Source organism: Coturnix japonica, chromosome 6, assembly GCF_001577835.2.
Source record: "Coturnix japonica isolate 7356 chromosome 6, Coturnix japonica 2.1, whole genome shotgun sequence".
Taxonomy (NCBI): Eukaryota; Metazoa; Chordata; class Aves; order Galliformes; family Phasianidae; genus Coturnix; species Coturnix japonica.
Genome location: NC_029521.1, coordinates 24,443,836 through 24,462,161, shown reverse-complemented (window position 1 = coordinate 24,462,161; position 18,326 = coordinate 24,443,836). Strand labels below are relative to the sequence as shown.

The 18,326-nt window shown below is 39.8% G+C and overlaps 1 protein-coding gene across 1 annotated transcript; it reads left to right on the top strand.

The window, feature by feature from the left end:
* Window positions 1-136: 136 nt before the first annotated feature.
* On the top strand, window positions 137-12,969 carry DCLRE1A (DNA cross-link repair 1A). The gene is made up of 9 exons (XM_015867292.2): window positions 137-905; window positions 1,822-3,318; window positions 4,878-5,011; window positions 5,671-5,789; window positions 7,485-7,628; window positions 8,469-8,614; window positions 9,694-9,848; window positions 11,850-11,991; window positions 12,251-12,969. Exons 1-9 carry the CDS (start codon window positions 500-502, stop codon window positions 12,415-12,417), a joined length of 2,910 nt encoding a protein of 969 aa, XP_015722778.1. The 5' UTR covers window positions 137-499; the 3' UTR covers window positions 12,418-12,969.
* The last annotated feature ends 5,357 nt before the right edge of the window (window positions 12,970-18,326 follow it).

Sequence of the window (18,326 nt, the reverse complement as noted above, 5' to 3'; positions counted from 1 at the left end):
GCTTTTGCAATTCGCAGAAGCACATTCGTGAGGGAAGCTGCGCGCTAAACCACCCAGCTGTGATTCCTGTCCAGCAGATTCAACACCACCTCTTTTCGTGTTTGTTTGTTTTTTTTTAAATTATTATTCTTAAGCGTAAAACACGTCACAACTGCAATGTATCGGGACTAAAAATGGAGAGTTTTTTTATTTTTAATTTATTTTTCGGGAGGGCAGGGGGCTGTTAAGACAGAGGAGGTGACGAAGCTGCGAACGCCGACACTCTGCAAGCGGTTGCGGATGCTGAAAGAGGCGCTCATTAAGTTCTATTGAGGCTGGGATCCACCATGCTCCTGTCCCATCAGGGGCTGCCGTTTGATTCAGGGCCCAGTGATGCTTTGGGACAATGGGGTTTGATTGCTTTTGTGCCATCCCCCATTCGCTGCTGGAAGACAAACGGTAGGAAAGTTGGGTTTGTGAAGTGCTGCTCGAGCGCAAGGAGGAGATTTCATATGTTGCCATGTCTGAAGAAGAGGATATTTGGGAATACAAATCGATCAGGAAGCAAAAAACACAGAGTAAATCACACGGTACCTGTGTGTCCAGGCAGACAGTAACCAAAGGCAAATGCAGGCTGAAAAGAAAGAGAAATGGAAGCAAAAAGAAATCTGTGGAAAGAAATAGCACTCCTCCGAAAAGCAAGCAGAGATTGAGGCCAAAGGAGGAGCTGGATCCATGTAAAGATGACAGCAGTGTGTGTACTCAGGAAAGCACGAGCGGCCTGACAGAACAGGGCTCGCCACCAACAAGGCTGGTTTGTGATGGATATTGCCCAAGCTGTCAGATGCCCTTCTCCTTGCTGCTGGTGCAGACACCTCGCTGGCACGTTGCTGAATGTTTGGATACTCCAGGAGCTGTTGAAAAAGGTAGGAGGAGGGTAAGGATAAAGTTTACCATCGTAAAATAATGGGAAATATCCTTCAGTTAAGGGTTTGCAGTTTTTGACTCAGAATTTCTCCTTCCTTAGAAATTGATTTCACAATCCTATATACATATTGCTGTGCTGTAGTAACAATCACTTCCCATTTCATATCTTTTTTACTTTTCTTGAAGTTTCTTTTTCAGATCAATGAAAATTGAGCCTTTAATCCTGATTTTGATGGTGGTATTAACTTAAGACTTCATTTCCATCTCTTCCTCCTACAATTAAAGGGAAAAAAAATCCCAATTGAATTTGCATCTGTCTTTAAATTCTCAGAAGTCAGGCTAGTGAACTGTCAACAGAAAGTGTTCAGGGAACAGCCACAGATCTTTCGTTGGCATCTGAATCCCAAGTACTTTTTACACATAAGTAAATACCCGACTACTTTTTAAAATCTAAAACATCTCCCAGCTGACAGTTTTCAGTGGAATTTCAAGTGGATTCAGAACCAAGATTTGGTCTGTTTTGAAACAATCTTCAGCCTTTTTGGGCACTTTTCATCTGAGTGTTGCTTGTACATGGGACAATTCTGAACTAGAAGCCATGTAGCACATTAGTAAGTACAACACTGAAACAGGGTAACATACTCATCTTGCTAGAAAGGGGAATTAATGCAGGCTCAGTGCTATGCTAATATCAGGCTGGAAAACCTAAAATCTCTCATTTCATGCCAGCTTGGGGCAGGAGATGTGGCAGCCTGACAATTGCTTTGCACTTGTGTCTTCTGCCCTCCAATAACTGCATTTATATGAAAAGCTTTAAGACTGTATGCCTTATGTGATTTTTATTTGATGTTACAATTATGCAATATATATTAGCAGAGATATTAACGTTACTTTTTGGCTGAATTGTTTCCATAGAGTGCCCTGATGGTTTACTGTGCACATCTACCATTCCATCCCACTACAAGCGTTATAGCCACTTTCAACTTGCAGCGAGCAGAGCAGGAGAATATCTTGTGAACTCTACAGCCAATACTTCGGAGAGGAAGGTGACATGTTCTACTGCTGCAAAGTCCAGCTGTTTTCCAAGTCATGTAGAAGTCTCACAGACTGAGAAACTGTCTAAGAACTTAAAAAATGTCCCAAATAATGAGTGTACATCAAAGACACAGGACTCAGCACAAAGGAAGTCTCTAAATATAACCAGTGAAAGTACTTCCTCCTTTGCAGATGTTCAAAAGCCTCAACAAGTATTTCAGCTCACCCAAACCACAGATAACAGTTGTAAATTTGAATTTTATGACTTTACCTCTTCACAAGAAAGTGTTTTGGGCGAAGATCTTTGTAGTCAAAAAGATACAAGTCAGCCAAGCCTACTGCAGTCAAAAGCTGACTTCAGTGACTGGGAAATTTCATATTCTCCACTGAGTACTTGTGAGGAAAGTGAAGGTGAAGCTGAGGAAGAGAGGGAAATAAAAACATCACAAAATGAACTGTTCAAAGTCCAGAACTTTGAAGGAGCAGAATCTAATGCTGAAGTTTTTAAACTTAAAAAGCAACACAGTGAGGAAAGAAATACACCAAGCTGTTTGTATCACAGTGGAAAAGGTGCTTCTCAGAGTCACGTGGACAGCAAATGCTGTAATTCACCATGTGCAGATAATCAACAGGAGATGCTGTCAGCAGAATCCTCTTTTCCTCTTAATTACAATGAGGAGTTTCAACAGCCAGGATTGATTTCCCCTGTAATTAACTCAGGTAATAAAGAGTCACAAGACAGGGGTGCCTGTGCTTTGGGTTCTGTGTATTCAGATTTTACTCATACACAATCAGAACTGCTTACAGAAGGTGCTGGATCTCCTCTGTATGAAAAAAATAAGGTTTTGAGGGACCCAAGTGTTGTTTTAACTAATACAGATAAAATGACTGCTGATGCAATTGAAAAAGGAGCTTGCCAAAAGAATCTGCAGCCAGTGGTGAAGAAAGAAGAAAACCTTGATTCGACTGGAGTGTGCTTTCCCAGCCCCATCTCTAAAACGGTCTCATCTCGTTCCTTAGCAAGTATGAATGCCAAATCCAGTCCTGCCAAAGAACTCAAACAAATGGACATTGGTGTTTTCTTTGGGTTAAAACCTAAAGTGAAAGAGGAAGGCAAAGGAGAGGCGTGTTTGAGTGAGGGAAAGCAGACACCAAGTTCAGTAGCTCCCAGTGGAAAGAGGCCCAGACAGCAAAAAAGGAAAGCTGAAGGATCTGTGGAGGATCTAGAAGCAGTTAAAGAAAGTTCAAATAAAGATGGAGGCTTTGCAGATGTAACTCCTGGTGGCCAACGAAAGTGGAGAAAAAGATATAGAGAATCATCTGCTACGGATGAAGGAGCAAGGAAAAAACAGTGCCCTTTCTATAAGAAAATACCAGGTGAGAGATAACTGTGTTATGTAGCATTTATCTAATTTTGGCTTGTGTATTGCATTTTTTTCCCTTAATTTTAGGCTTTGTTATTCTTCACTCGTCGTATCCATTTAAACTGCAGTCTTTAGTGACTTCTTCTATAAGAGACAATAAAATCATATCTGGGTGCAGATCCTCAGAAGAATCTGACTATGGGACAGCAGCCTGCAGAGGCCTCCTCAGTAAAGCACAGAGAAATGTTTGACTCTGGAAAACAGTTACTAGTTTTAATTCCTGCATTTAATCTTTTACATTGTATCTTTTGCCCCTAAAAACAGGTTGGTCAGTTACATTTATTTTCTTATTCTAATTAAAAATAATAATAATGAAATTCTGAAACACTACAACTTTGTAAGCAAAGGAATGAAAATGAAGCAGCAGAATGTAGCTCAGGAAAGAGGAATTTCTCAGTCTTCTCAAACAATTATGCTAAATATGGAACGATACATCAGCAACTTTAAAAGCTTCACAATTCTGCTTACCACCAAAGGATTTAATCTTATCTAAATATTTGAGGAAGCCAAATAGAAATATATTGGTGGTTATAAGAGCCAGGCTGCTTCATGAAGACTGAACTATAAGTCTTCATGAGGTTACACCACTATCATGGGTTCCATAAGCTGAGAGCATTTCCACATATAATAAATTTGAAGAGCAGAGTTCTATACTTGCAACAGAAATTTAAAGTTTTTTTGCTACAATCTGTAGTGTTTTTTGTTTTGAATTTTATTACTTTACGTGAAGCCTGTTTTCTGTGCTGATAATGCTACGTATTGACCCCCACTTGAGAATTTTGTATTTTATTTTGTGGGTTTTTTTTTTTATTAGCAGACAACTGTGGTTTGTTGTGTTTTTTAAGTGGAGTTACATAGTCTGGCTCCAAGTGAGCAGAACAATTTCTAGTTCTCATGGAAGAGCTGGGAGATGTCAACAACATAAGATGAAAAATATTTGGTTGTCACCAAATGAATTGGATCGTTGCAGCATTTGGTGGCTTTTCAAAAGTACAACCCAATGTAAAAGGACAATTTGTCATTATGTCTGCATTAAAAACTTTAAACGTGCACGGAGGAGGGCTGTCTTCTGTGCTGTTCTCTTTATGCAATAGCTTTGTGCTTTTTATTTTATATATATATTTTTTTTTTATTCTGTGCTTAGGTTTTAAACGTGAACTTTTAAATGCCAGTTAAATACAGATTTGCTTAATCAGCTGCCATCTGTGTAGGATGGCAGCTGAGCAACTAATAGATGGGAGACCTGTGAACATATTTGCACGTGGAGACTTTGCTAAAACTTTGTTTTAATGTGAAAAAAACTTTTTTTTTTTTTTTTTACTTTTGACTCATTTGCAAACTGAGTCTGTCATTAAATGGTCCCTGACACTTTGTATGGTGTAACTGTATTCCCTTTTTAATTTGGAAGAAAGAAATAAAAAAAGAATACAAGAGAAATTTCATTAGAAACCTGTTTGCTTGTTCTGAACTATCTATGTTTACTGACTGGTTTCTCTTGCCTTTTTGCTTTAGGAACTGGGTTTACAGTTGATGCTTTCCAGTATGGAGAAATAGAAGGCTGCACGGCCTATTTCCTCACTCATTTTCACTCCGATCACTATTGTGGGTTGACAAAAAACTTTGTATTTCCACTATACTGTAATAAGGTAAGGTTTTTCAAGGTAACTAGATCTTATCAAATCCACGTACAACTTTAAGAATGGTGAAAATTAATACAGGAACAGAGATTCCATTGTTGGGGCAATTCAGAACAGTGGATAGTATGTATAGGGGAATCTGGGAAGAAATCTTATCGTAGTTTGTCTGTTAAAGATTAGTAAAACGTATTCCTTATTTCCAGGAATTTAATGTAGGTTTAAATGATCTTTAGAGATCATGTAGTTCAGTTTCTTGCTTAGTCCAGGACTAACTTCTAAGTTAGATCAGATTGTTCTGAGCTTTTGTTAGTCCCATTTTGAAAATATAAGAGGTTCAGCTGTGTTTCCATGCAACTTGTTGCAGTGCTTAACCCACTCTAATTTTTTTTCCTTACACACTGTTGAAATGTATCATTTTACTACTCATGACTGCAGCTGCTTTTTTTATTTATTTTATTTTTATTTGCATGTGTCAGTGGAGAATAATGTGGCTCCATAGTCTCTATTAATCTCATCAGGAGAAGAAAGTTTGAAATTAAGTTCACCTTAAGCACTCTCTTCTTGAGGTTAAGTAAATGCAGTTGTTTTAGCTTGGTCCTGCATGTCCTATGCTTCAGGTCTCTGTGTGGCCAACACTGCTACAGATTTTGTTCTTTTTCTTATTACAGATAACTGGCAATTTGGTGAAGAGCAAACTTGGAGTCAAAGAGCAATACATCAATGTGCTGCCAATGGACACAGAATGTATAGTGAATGGGATCAAAGTGTTGTTGCTTGATGCCAATCAGTATGTATCATTGCATTTGTTATGCAGTGTTTGTTCGTGTAGAATATTAAAGATAAATGGCTGAACAGACCCAGTTTTTTCATAATTTCTAGGTTTCCATGGATCTGAAAAAAGAAGGGCAGAAATAATTCAGTACCTGAGTTGACTTGTTAACATCATTTCATGAGCGACTTAGGAGTCTAGAAGCCTAAACTTATTACATATGTGAACTTTTGGAATAGGTGAGCTATTTTTTAAAATGAATGTTAGGCTTTTTTGGTAATGTAACCTTAGTTTTATTTTGTTTGCATATAATGAGCACTTTAGTTTTATTCAGACATATCTCCTTAGTGTTTGCACTTGTTGAGAGTTTGGATGGTTTTCTAAGGTCTAGGGACTTCATTTTTTTTGTGCCTGGTTGAAAACATCCTAGAACTGATTTCAGATCTGTTAGGTTTCTGTAGCTACAACTCAAGATAGTGACATCTTCAGCTGAAGTAAAATGTCGTACTTTGGTTCTCAAGAGAGATGGAAGCCAACCATTCAGAAACCAAACAAAAACCCACAAACACCACAACAAGTAACTTATAGTGGGTTCAGTGATTAGAAGGATGAGATTCTTACCCAGCGTGATGCAGTGCCAGTATGTGGTTATGCTGGATTTTGGGTTCAGTAGCTCCTGACTTCCAGCCTTGTGTTCTTGCTGCTCTGTCTCTTGGTACCTTATTTGGCTACGTGCTTGAAGAAAAGTCCTTTCCCTAAAGTATATATTGAAATGCAGCACTGTGTCACAGCTGGTTTGAATATTACTTATCTTAGGATTTGTTTATAGTTGGGGAGATAAGATTCCATGAAGTCCTTTGAGAACCCTTTCTGGGAATGAAGGAAGCCTTGTTTCTTATGTTGTTTGGACCCTTCTCATTTTTCCTGTTTGCCTCCCTGATCCCCTGCTTCAGTTTGAAAGGCATATCAACCTTAAGTACCAAGTTTAACTTTTTGGAGAGTTTAGCAGTTTTGTAATTTTAGCTCTGATTCATGCCAGTTTTCTCCTTTTCTGAGGTTTCATTTACCCTTTCTATATGACTCATGTCCAAAACAGTCTCACTCTGATTTTCCTCTCTGAGCGCTTGCCCTTCAGACAGCTTTGGTGAGGAGCTGCAGAACGTGCAGTGGATTCATTGTGGCCAAGAATTGTACTTACAAACAGTAAATTCTGGATGCTGGATGATATTTAAAACCTGGAAATAGAGTTTAAAAGCAAATGCTTCATTAAGTCCTAGAGGAATGAAGATGCATCTGCAATAATGCAATATTCCTTACAGATAAGAATACTGCTTGTTTTGTGGTATGCTGTGTCCTTGTTAACTCCAAGTTTAATAGAACCTCAGAGGTTATGCAACTGAGGCAGCATCTTTGCTGTACCCAACAAAAAAAGAGCAGCCCAAAAAAGAAGTTTATACTTGGTTATTTTACTGTTGATGTGTTTTTTCTTTTCTCTGTCTCATCTGAGAATTCAGGTCTGTCTTAAAGACAGCTTTACAATTCCTTCATAAACTATGAATTTCCAGCTACGTTAGGCAGCACAGTAGGTGTGATTTCCATTGTTGTTATGTACACTTTCTTGTTACTGGAGGGTGCCATATTACTTGTCTCAAATCACCCCATCTCTATTGAAAGATGATTTATATATGGCTGTTTTTTGTATTTTCTGTCCAGTTGTCCAGGTGCAACAATGATCCTTTTTTACCTACCTAGTGGAGCTGCTATTCTGCACACAGGAGACTTCAGGGCAGATCCTTCTATGGAGCGTTACCCTGCTTTGATTGGTCAAAAAATCCACACCCTTTACCTTGATACCACGTAAGTTGAGTTAATTTTTTTCAGTATGACCTTTAGTTGCAGTTTAATATTACTTTGTGAACCAAATACCTGCAAGTGTAAATAACCTTATTGTTTTGATGCTCATTAGTTCTGTTTAGTGTAATGTAAAACCCAAAGTTCATGTACATCTATCCTGTTCATCTGCTGTGCTGTTAACACAAGAGAAGAAAAGTGGATATTGAAGAAGATGCATTTGTTGACATGGTTTTATTATTTGTGATATTAAGGTCTTGGGGTTAAAATTTGTACAGTAAGTTGTTCAGCTCTAAAAACAAGAGTTTTATGGTTGTTTCTCAGTGTTCAGCTCTGTTATGAAAAGGTAAGGGGAGGAAATTGAAAGACTGAAAGAATGCCAAGTGGATAAGTCAGATTTCCAGGTTTTCATTAGGCCTTTCTGTGACTCACGTATGTAAGTGTTTTTCTGTGATGACTAATGTCCAGCTGCAGTTCTTTATTTCTGTTCCATATGTTTCTGCGAATGAATAATGCTTTATGTTATGGTTTTGTGTGAATGACAAAAAATAGACATAAGGATGTAATTAGAATATGCTTGAAAGAGCACTTGGTATTTATAGAGGAAAAACTACAGAACTGAGTGACAGTGTCAGGCAAGTGAACATACACAGGGAGAAGGCATGCGTAGGGTAAGTTTTATTCAGTTTTATCTTAGCAAGTCAATGGTTTCTGATAAATGGGTTTCAAACAAACTGAAGTTATATTTTAGGATGGCGTCTTTTTCATTTCCTATCGCATATATGTAGATCGAAAGATCTTAGTAAACTTAGGTGTCCTTCATCTGATCTTGTGTCCATGCCCCAGGTACTGCAGTCCTGAATATACCTTTCCTTCTCAACAAGAGGTTATCCAGTTTGCTGTCAATACAGCCTTTGAGATGGTGACTTTAAACCCTCGTACTCTAGTTGTCTGTGGCACCTATTCCATTGGAAAGGAAAGAGTTTTTTTAGGTACGTAAAGAAAAAAAAAGCAAAGAAAAAACACTAATAGATAAAAAGACTAAATAAATGTGTAAGTACATGTTAAATAACCTTTTTCCTGTAGGATACAGCAGGGTTGGTTTATTCTTAATGGTCAGAAATTGCATTAATTGAAGGAATGTAATGATGCTACTGCTTGTTCTTTGTTTTTCTAATCAAGAAGTTTGAACTTTTTATATTTCCGCCATGTTTACACACACACCTGCTCCTTCCCAGGTATACAGAAGGAATATTTGGATACTAGTTGAATGAGCCTATTTAATTGATTGTAATGTGAAAAGTGACAGGGATCATTTTAAGAAGTAAATGATGTATTTTTGTTTTAGTAATCTCACTGTATCAAGGTAGCAGAGGGGTGTAATTATTTTGCTGTTTATTCTTCAAACTTCATATAATGTATTTTCCTAAAGGGGTATATTTTTTAGTTTTAAATAAATCAATTTTTACACAGCATTCCCCAAACCAAAACACAACTTTTCTGTCCAAATAACAATCTTGTATGCTTTGCTTCACTCAGGTACAGCATTAGAAACCAAGGTGATTGTACTGCAGTGAACTCTAGAGCAGGCAGCTGTGCCCTGTTTGTGCTCTTTGTGCTTTTAGATATATTTGAAGTCATCAATGCATAACCTTTGCACTAATACTTAGTTGCTTTGGCTTGTTTTCTTTGTATGTTCCAAAACCCTTCATGTTTCCAGCTTGTTTGAAGCAATTATCAATTTTTGCCAGTGAGATTTTACCAAAGAAAGAAGACTTTGAACTTGTCACTGTGCTTCTCTTCTCCTTTCCAGTTGTGATGTGTAATTCTGGCATTCAAACATAGGAGCTGGAGTAGTTGGTTTTCTGGTGTATATATGTATTTTTATCATCCACTACAAGTTTCACTTCTCAAACAGTTTCACATTCTAAAATTATCTTATTGAATATAGGTGTATTTTTCCACCCAGGGTGGTGACTAGGAATGGCTCCAAATAAGTAACAGAATAACTCTTACTTATTTTATTTAGTGTTTGGTTTTGTTCATTTGTTTTTCCCAATTAATCCTAAAGCAATCGCTGAAGTTCTGGGTTCCAAGGCAAGCATGTCCCGAGATAAATACAAAACACTGCAGTGTTTGGAGTCAGCAGCTGTTAATTCCCTCATCAGTATGAACTGGGATGGTACTTTGCTTCACATTCTTCCCATGATGCAAATTAATTTTAAGGTAGGTTCTGTAAGTATACTTGGTTTAACCTTCTGGCTAATCTTAACTGCTGGCTCTTCCCAAGCAGTGTTATGTGCTTATTAGCCTCTTGTCAGATCATATTTACTTAGTATAAGTTTTGACATACAGCATTATATTGAAAATGAAATGCAATTAGACATTAATAATGTCTCCAAACGTGATGCACAGAAAGCATAATTTCACTTCAATATGGTGCTTGTGCAAGATAAGCTGAGATTTGTTCCAAGACTTGCTCTGTGTGGGCTTTTTGAAGTGGATTTCTGTAATGACTGCAGGGTCTGTCTTATTAGCGATTAATGTTTTGACACGGAGTTCTTGCTTTCAGCCTGTCTTTATGTGATACAGGAAAAGACTAGAAGGAATTTCTGCATGCAGCTCTGCATGAAGATGCACTTTCAGCCCATGAACATCACTGAATTCCAATTTGGTATTTGACATAAGGAAGGGATAGGGGGGTTCTCTTCTGTTCCTCCCAGTTCAATTTCCAAGGATTTGCGATCATATTTTTACCTGCAAAAACAACATTATTTCTCCTGCTGAAGAATAAGGATATGGATATTTGAGGATATGGATAATTTAAAACTCAGTGAAAATTTTTGTGTAAGCAAATAACGCACAGCAAAAGAATTGAAGGATGCTTTTTGCAGACACATGCTTTAGTTTTTCCACATGATCATTATTTGTATTTTTTGTAGCCAGAGTAAGTAAACCAGTTTATGTTTAAGGTGTTTCACAGCAGATGAATTTAAAAGCACATTTGGTTAAGATTTGAGCCAGTAGAATTTTGGCATTGAGTCTTTGTGGGAATTTCTTAGCTCGGAAAGATGACAAATTTCTGGGGCGAAGAAGTGTTTTAAAATGGCCCACACAATACAGAAAGGCAAAGCGGCAGGCTCTAGTTTTAAAGGTAATCTGAAAGAAAGGGAAAGAAGGAGCTCACTTAGTGCTGTCAAATGTGGATTAATTTTCCTGCTTTTACTTCAGCCTCGCTGTGCCACTTCTCTTCTTAATAACTTCCCAGTGTCTGATGGGTTAAGTTAGCAATTGGTGTTTGGACATGGCCTTTCAATCTCCATCTCTCCTCCCTCTTCCCCCCCATTTCTCTCCCCTCTTCCCCTCCTTTCTTTTTTTTTAGAAAACCAGGCTTTATTTTGATTTCTTCCTGCTGCTGACATAAGGTTGATGATTTTGAGCTCTAAAATCACATACAGCTTTCAAGTAAAGAATGCACCTTTAAGGTTTGATACACATGAAGTTCGTTTTCTGGTTTTGGCTTGAAATAATACTGACCTTGTGTCATCCTGGAGTAACACTATTTATTCTTATTCTTCCTCCTCATCCTTTTCCTGATCGTAGCTTAAACAGCATCGAGGCCAACTTAGTCAACTTGTAAACTATTTTATTTTTCATTTTTAGATTGGAGTGATGATTTCCTTTTGATCATGGTTAGAGATGTGATAAAGCACAATTTAGTGATCAGAGCAACACTGTATCCGTGCATTGGCTTGCTGCAATATTTTGGCTAATTCACTAATTTCCTTAGTGCTTCTGGCCACAAGCAGATACCAAAATGTCATTGGCACTTTAAATTAACCAGATGATTTTGCACTGAGGCAGGCTTTTGCCTTTTTTATCCCCACTCAGCTGCAGGAGCGGTGACCTCCAGCCGAGAGAAGGAAACGAATTGCTTGGGGGCAAGATCAAAAAATGTGATGATGCTGTGTGTGTTCTGATTTGTAATGTGTAGTTATTAATACGTGCTTATTCAGATGAAACAGTTAGGGTCCTAACATACGAGGTGCTCTGCAAATGTAAATATTCATCGTTATTGATTTGAAGGCAGGTGGTATTTAAAAGAAAAGAGCTCTTATAAAAGCATGAGAACAAAATTTAATTAGATGTCTCTATCATGAAATCTCCAGTCTTTCCGCTAATGAGCAGTTTAATGGCATTCAGCATATGCCCTATTTTTGTTAACAGGGGTTGCAAGATCATTTGAATAAGTTTTCTGAGAATTTTGATCAAGTTCTGGCTTTCAAACCTACTGGGTGGACCTACTCTGATTCATGCCTTTCTGTGACGGATATCAAACCGCAGACAAGAGGAAAGATCACCATTTATGGTATGTGTGATAAAGATTCATTGCATTTAGTGTGAATGGTCTTTGTATTTTTGTTCTGGGAACTCCTACTGCTTATTGCAACCAATGCTTTAGATAATTCAGTGAGAAACTGGACAGATGGGTCTCTGCATGAGAAAGTAGTTGAGAACATTGTAAATGAAGACTTTCTTTCATACTTTCTGCTCCTGTACTGTTCTTGCAAATAAAGGTTTTTACGTGGTGGAAGAGTAACAGATCTCTCTGACTTGTTTCATTTCAGGGATTCCTTACAGTGAGCACAGCAGTTACCTGGAAATGAAACGTTTTGTTCAATGGTTGAAGCCACAGAAAATTATCCCCACTGTAAACGTTGGTGACTGGAGAGCCAGAAGCTTAATGGAAAAGCATTTTAGAGACTGGATGACTGAGGACAGTGGCCATAAATAATAAGGAAAAATGTGTATTTCAAAGAAGAGAAGCTTGAATGGGAGATTCTGAGTTCCTGTGAAACTGTGGCTCCTTTTTGCATGGAACTCCTTGGGAAGGATTCCACTGCCATTCTCCTAAGAAAACTGGACTAATGGGAGGGTACCTTGTTTTCTGATTTATTTACTAATGTATTTTCCTATCACTTGTTTGCAAATGCCTATTTCAGGGTATTCTTATCTTATTCTTTTTACCTGTTCTTAATTTGTCTCATGTTATGGAGGTGCCCAGATGTACAGTGCTGGGGGAGAAGCCACCTCCAGGTTAATCTTTTAGGAAAATATCTTATTGTAATAAATGAAACATAATTATGTTTATGCAGCACAGGCTCATTTTTTCATAAGCCAGAATTAGTCTTAATTATAACTTTGTAAACAAAGTTTACTTGATGAGAGAATATTGGTGTAGCTTCTGCAGTATTTAAGCTTGCAAGAATGAATTTTATAGAAGACATTGCTAACTATATTATGGTAAGGTTTTTTTGAAAATAAAGAACCTACATGAAGCACGTGAGTTTGTGTTGGCAGGGCTGTTTGTACAGGTTTGTCCCTTGGATTCAGGAAGAAAGTTAAAGTAAATCAACAACAGAAAGTTAAGTTTCACTTTGCATTTTCTCCCTCGGTGGTGCTGCTTCTTTGTCTGCTTGGTGTTTATGGTACTGAATTATGTGGTTTCATGCAGGGCACGCTTGTGTAATTTTAAGTATTTCAATAGAAAATGTTGGATCATGCACAGAAAACCATTCTAAAGTCCCTAGAATAGCTAATCTGAAAACTTCTATGTCTTTTTAGTCAGGAAAACATTTATTTAATGGTCAGTGTTAGTATAAAAATTTGCACTGATTCCCAATTCTTTCAGTGCAATCACTGACATATGACATCGTTAAATGGTTCTGTTTAACTTAGGCAATTAAAAGCGTCTGAAGTTTTTATTTTACATCATATATTATGCCAGCTCTCCTTATCACAGAAACCATTCACTGCCCTGGATTTGGCATATCCATTCCTAGGATTCCACTCCTTGTTGAAGTAGGTGTGTTAAAAATTATCTGTTGAAGTGCTCGCTTCTGCTGAGCCTGAATTACTGCCTTGCACAAGTTAGGGCAAATCTGGGGATTCTGTTTGGCAGGAATGTGCTTCTAACAGTTGAATTGTTATAGAATTATTCATGATTTTCAGCTCCCGTGTCTTTTTCCTACCTAATTTTGCACAAAGTATGAGGGGCGTGCTGATGTTAAAACTAGTCACATCTCTGACGTCCTCTTGCTTTTATAGCTGCAGTTTCTAGAATGAGGATCCCTGCAGAGAATGAGTAAGTGCGTGGGCTGTGAACATGCTGATGCTTTACAGGCTTGCAACGCAATTAGTTTGCCTTTATGCAAATAGTAACAGAACCGAAGTGAAGTGGCTTTCACTGCAGCTGGTAGGTGTGAGACAGCTGTTTCCCCCAGGGGGCTCTGCTTTCTGGTCTCAGTTTTCTATGCTGTTACACAGAGCAAAGGTTGGGTTTTGCTATCTTTCAAAAGCAAACTTTAATTTCTGCGTCTAGCCACAAAAGTGACGTGTATGGGAAGATGCTGACATTGGCATCACTGAGCTGATACAGATAATATTGTCCTGATTTGGAGTGGATGCCAATAGACTCACAAAGCAAAGGCAGAAGAAGAATGGCATTTGTACTGAACTTGTTTTTTGCCTGTTGGGTGCTGGGGTCTGGTTTCAGTTGCCTGCTTTGTTGTAGGTATTCATGCATCAGCCCCCTGCTTGCTCTTATCCCCTCTTTCTGGATTGTATTTGCACTTCTACCTACCTTCACTTATTTTTGCAGGTAGATATGTCATCCATCTTCTTATTAGGAGTTGTCCTTGCTATTGTATATTGAGCCTCCTTCATATGGGGAAAAAATCAGAATCTCAACTTGGGAAGAAAGGTTTTGGTTGTTGGTTTTATTTCTGTTCTTCTCTGAATGGTAAAGGAAGAAGGTTAATAATGGGATTAGATTTCCCAGGTTGCCACAAGGGGCCTATAAGCAGATGTGGAAAACCATTTAATTAAGAATTTTGTGGGCAGATTTATAGCAGGATATTTTCTCTTTCCTTTCTCTGATCATTCCTTAGGGAAAGCTCTGATCACAGCTGGTTAAGTCCTCTGAGGGGCACAGATACGATAAACCTCCTTTTAGAGTTAATGTAATTAAACACGTCAATGTATATTACAGGTTTCACTGAAGCAAAATGGGTTTGTGAGCACCCTGGGTGCACTTCCAGTTCATCCCTTGCTGACAGACTCAGGGCAGAAGGCAAAGCAAGCAAGAAGGGCAGCAGTAACACGTGCCCAGAATGGTTTTCAAAGCCAACCACTCTAAAGAATCGCTTTGTATTTCCCATCAGGACTCTGTGCTCTGATTACCTATCTCCCCAATAGGCAGATAAATGAGCTAAAAGCAATGCTGTTTGAACAGGGCAATGGGAGGGGAGAGGGAAGAGGAGGAAAGCAACTTGCTGAACGTGCTGAGTCAGGCAGCGAGGTTCAGACTGGTCATGATAAATGAAAGCAGCCACAGTAAGCCTGTCCTTTCCTTCATGCAGTGCCCTTAGGTGCTGTTAGGGTGGAACTGCTCTGTGGAGCTGGTGGAAGCCTGGAGAGCCTCGTGCTGAGCCCCAGCAGGCAGAGCCCTGCATCCTCCGCATGCCTCTTGTTCCTGCTTTTGCATCTGAACCCTCACCCGCTGTCATACGGTGGCACCTCATTATCGAATCTCCAACAAATACTTTGGCAGGGAAGAGGCTTTTCCACTCGGTCACATTTACATGTGCTGTGGTATCTCAGAGCAGATAGTGTCTTGTTTGTGCCAGCTCCCAGCGAGTGCTCAAATAAGGATCTTTAAAACAATTTAAGTTTTCCTAATTCCTGCTTGAAAGTAACTTTACTCACCTGTCTTTCTGTGTGCTGTATTGACTGTTATGGATTGAAGAGGAAAACGCACTGTTTTAGGGAAAAAAGATACAAATATTGTACATGGAGGAAAAGGTGACATGAGGACGCGCATGTAAACAAAGGTGATGCTGAGGCTGAGTTTGGTAAGAAGGGCTGGTGATGAGCCCCTGCTCCCCCCTACCGGGAGCCCATTGCTTTCCTCCATAGTTTTCCAGCAACTCCTTCATGATCCCTCCTGGGACAGGTAATTCCTCCCAGCAGACCACAAGGGGCAGCACTCTTAGGGTGGGGGACCTGTGAGAGCCCATGGTTTTACACACCAGATGCTCTCTCTCTCCATTTTAATCCCATGAGAGGTACTGGTGTCAATTGGTGTTAACTGGAGATGATAATGTGCTGCTAGAGGCCAATCCAGAGGCTCAGTGGCTGAGGAGAGAGTCCAGGAAAAGCAGTGAAGGGCTTTGGGTGCATCTGCAGTAAATAAATAGCTGTGGGGCTTGCTCAAATGAATATCTGAGAAAGCTGCACACTGAACCAGCCAGTGAAAGGTGATGCTAAATCGGCTAGGGAAATTTTAGGGATTTCACAGCAATGGAACCAAATGATGAATGTCTTTTCAGTGGAAACCAGCTGATGTTATAGCTCGTTTCCTGCTTTTGTGCTTTCTACTTTGCTCCCAGGATGTTTATTCCAATGAGCAGCTTCATGCTGATGTCCACTGGGGACAGAAAGCACTGCTGTCTGCTCTGATTTGGTTGCAGCCCAGGCTGTTCTTTAGGAAGGAGCATCAGGAGGAGAAGGCATACAGGAGCCAGCCAGGAAGGATGGGCACCCACTGAGATGAAGGCTCAGGTCATCCCTTCAGGTACCCCCTCAATCTGCTATTTCCTTTACCCTTCATAGAGGTTATAGTATAGTGTCACGGACCTGGGAACCAAGCGGATCCATGCCAGAAGAAGACCAGAGACCACAACCAACCAGAGGTGCAGGAGCATGCCACGGAAAGGCACTGATTGCTGGCCAGTGGTGCAAAGCAAAGATGCACTGAGGTGGCCCAGGGCTGGCAGGAGTCTACACCCTGCTGGAGGCTGGGCAGAAACAGCCCTGCTGTGCACACTGGGGCTGTGTAAGTAGCACTGAAGAGTTTGTAGCAGCACTAAACAACTTGTTGCTCAGTAGTCCCTGGACAAGATAGCTGCTTAATGACTCTGTTCTGCAGTGGTACGTTGTGTTCCATAATCCCTCCTGTCTTGCTGCAATGCCAAAATCTCCTTGCCCTCTTTGTAGCCTCTTGCTCTTCTGATCAGCAGGACTGGAGCAAGACAAGTACAAATGGGTGGAAACGCACTGGGTGCCAGGAGCACAGAGCTGTTGAATTTAGCAGTGTTTCATCATGCTGCCAGAGAGACTGGATGCAGTTTTACTCCGAGTTATTCCAGTGCTTTAATCAGGTTTGAAGAACAGGTACTGCCATCTGAAGCTTAGGAATAACCGTAAGCTGATTATTTTCAAATCACCAAATATAACCAAAATGTATTTACAGCAGAGAACTCCGCTTTTACCGTCTTTGATTCTATTTTTTCCTATCATCTCGCTGTTTATAGCAACTCTTCATGACTCAGTTTTCCTTCCTCTATCTGTGCTGTCTCCCCATCTACCCTTCCATCACTGGGGATTTCTCAGAAATGTTACTCTACCAGCATTCACCTTTGTTCCTAGAAAAAGGAGCACAAGAACATTTGCTTGGAAGCAAGCTGACATCTGTGAAGAATGACACGGGCTTTGGACATGGAATAAAACTGAAAATCAGAGGGCAGGAGGAAGTTCAAGGGCATTTAGCATGTAAATGTGGTTATTTTGACAAAACGACTTCTGGTGTGGAATGTGCCACTAATCAGCTGAGGCTACTAAGGAGAAATAACTTGAAAACAGGGGTTCCTCTTTGGTGGAAAAGTTGTACCGCCTTTATGGCTGCTGCTGGTGATACTGGAACAGCGCTTGGAAGGCCATAAATCTGCAGAGACCACAGCAGCAGCACAGGCAATGCTGGGATGGGTGCATTGCAGGGCGCTGCGTGGAGTTGGGAACTTCAGGAACCCAGAATCCCGGGCAAATGATCCTTGCAGTTCGCCAGACTTTTCTGTTTCTAGGTGGAAAGAGGCATGTCTGAGAAATGCAAATGTGTGAGGGGCTTTTCCAGATGGGTTTGTTTCATGGCATGCTACTCATAATCCAGCACACAAGGCATATGTTCTAACTCTTCTAAGTTTTATTCTTTTTCCTTCCTCAGGTACAAGGGATTACAAGAGATGGAGGCTTAGATTGATTTGTTTTTCTCTTCTGGAACAAGTGTTTGGGGATCTCACTTTTCAGAGGAACTTCTGCTATGTGGAGAAAGGTCCATTTTTTTATTTATTATTTTTTAAGCGGGAAGAGACAGAAGCATCTTTTGTGCTTGTGTGGCTGCTTTGGATTTTCAGGTGGACTTGGTTTGCTGGAGCACACACAAGGGTGGATATTCTCCACCCTATTTTGTCTGGAAAGGAATCAAACTAGGGAGAGTCTGGGGAGCCCCATAGATGATGTAAGCTCTGCACCAATTGAGATGTTTTCCTTTGGTGGAAGAGATGATGAGCTCTTTGGGAAAGAAACGCCTGCTCTGGCAACCCATGGCTCTGAAGCAATGTTTACAATGACTCTAACAGGCATGCCCTTTTAAACTATGAGGTTAGCACCACTGCTAGCCATGTCTTAGTGCTCTCACTGGCATCCAAACTTATTTATTCTTCCTTGCCAGGCTATCAAAGAAACCAGCTCTCAGGCATAGACTTGAACTCAGATACCCCAGGATGGAAAACCCAATTTGACCAGGCTCTTGCCACTGTTAAGTGTAGTCCTGCTGTACAACAGTGGCTTTGTACCTGAAGAAGGGCT

What these genes read in the sequence shown, in the direction of transcription:
- DCLRE1A (XM_015867292.2), top strand. Translation starts at nt 500, where the DNA reads ATGTCTGAAGAAGAGGATATTTGGGAATACAAATCGATCAGGAAGCAA. An exon ending in TTGTTGCTTGATGCCAATCA is followed by an intron (nt 5,790 to 7,484) that starts GTATGTATCATT and finishes TTTTCTGTCCAG; the next exon opens with TTGTCCAGGTGCAACAATGA. An exon ending in TGATGCAAATTAATTTTAAG is followed by an intron (nt 9,849 to 11,849) that starts GTAGGTTCTGTA and finishes TTTTGTTAACAG; the next exon opens with GGGTTGCAAGATCATTTGAA.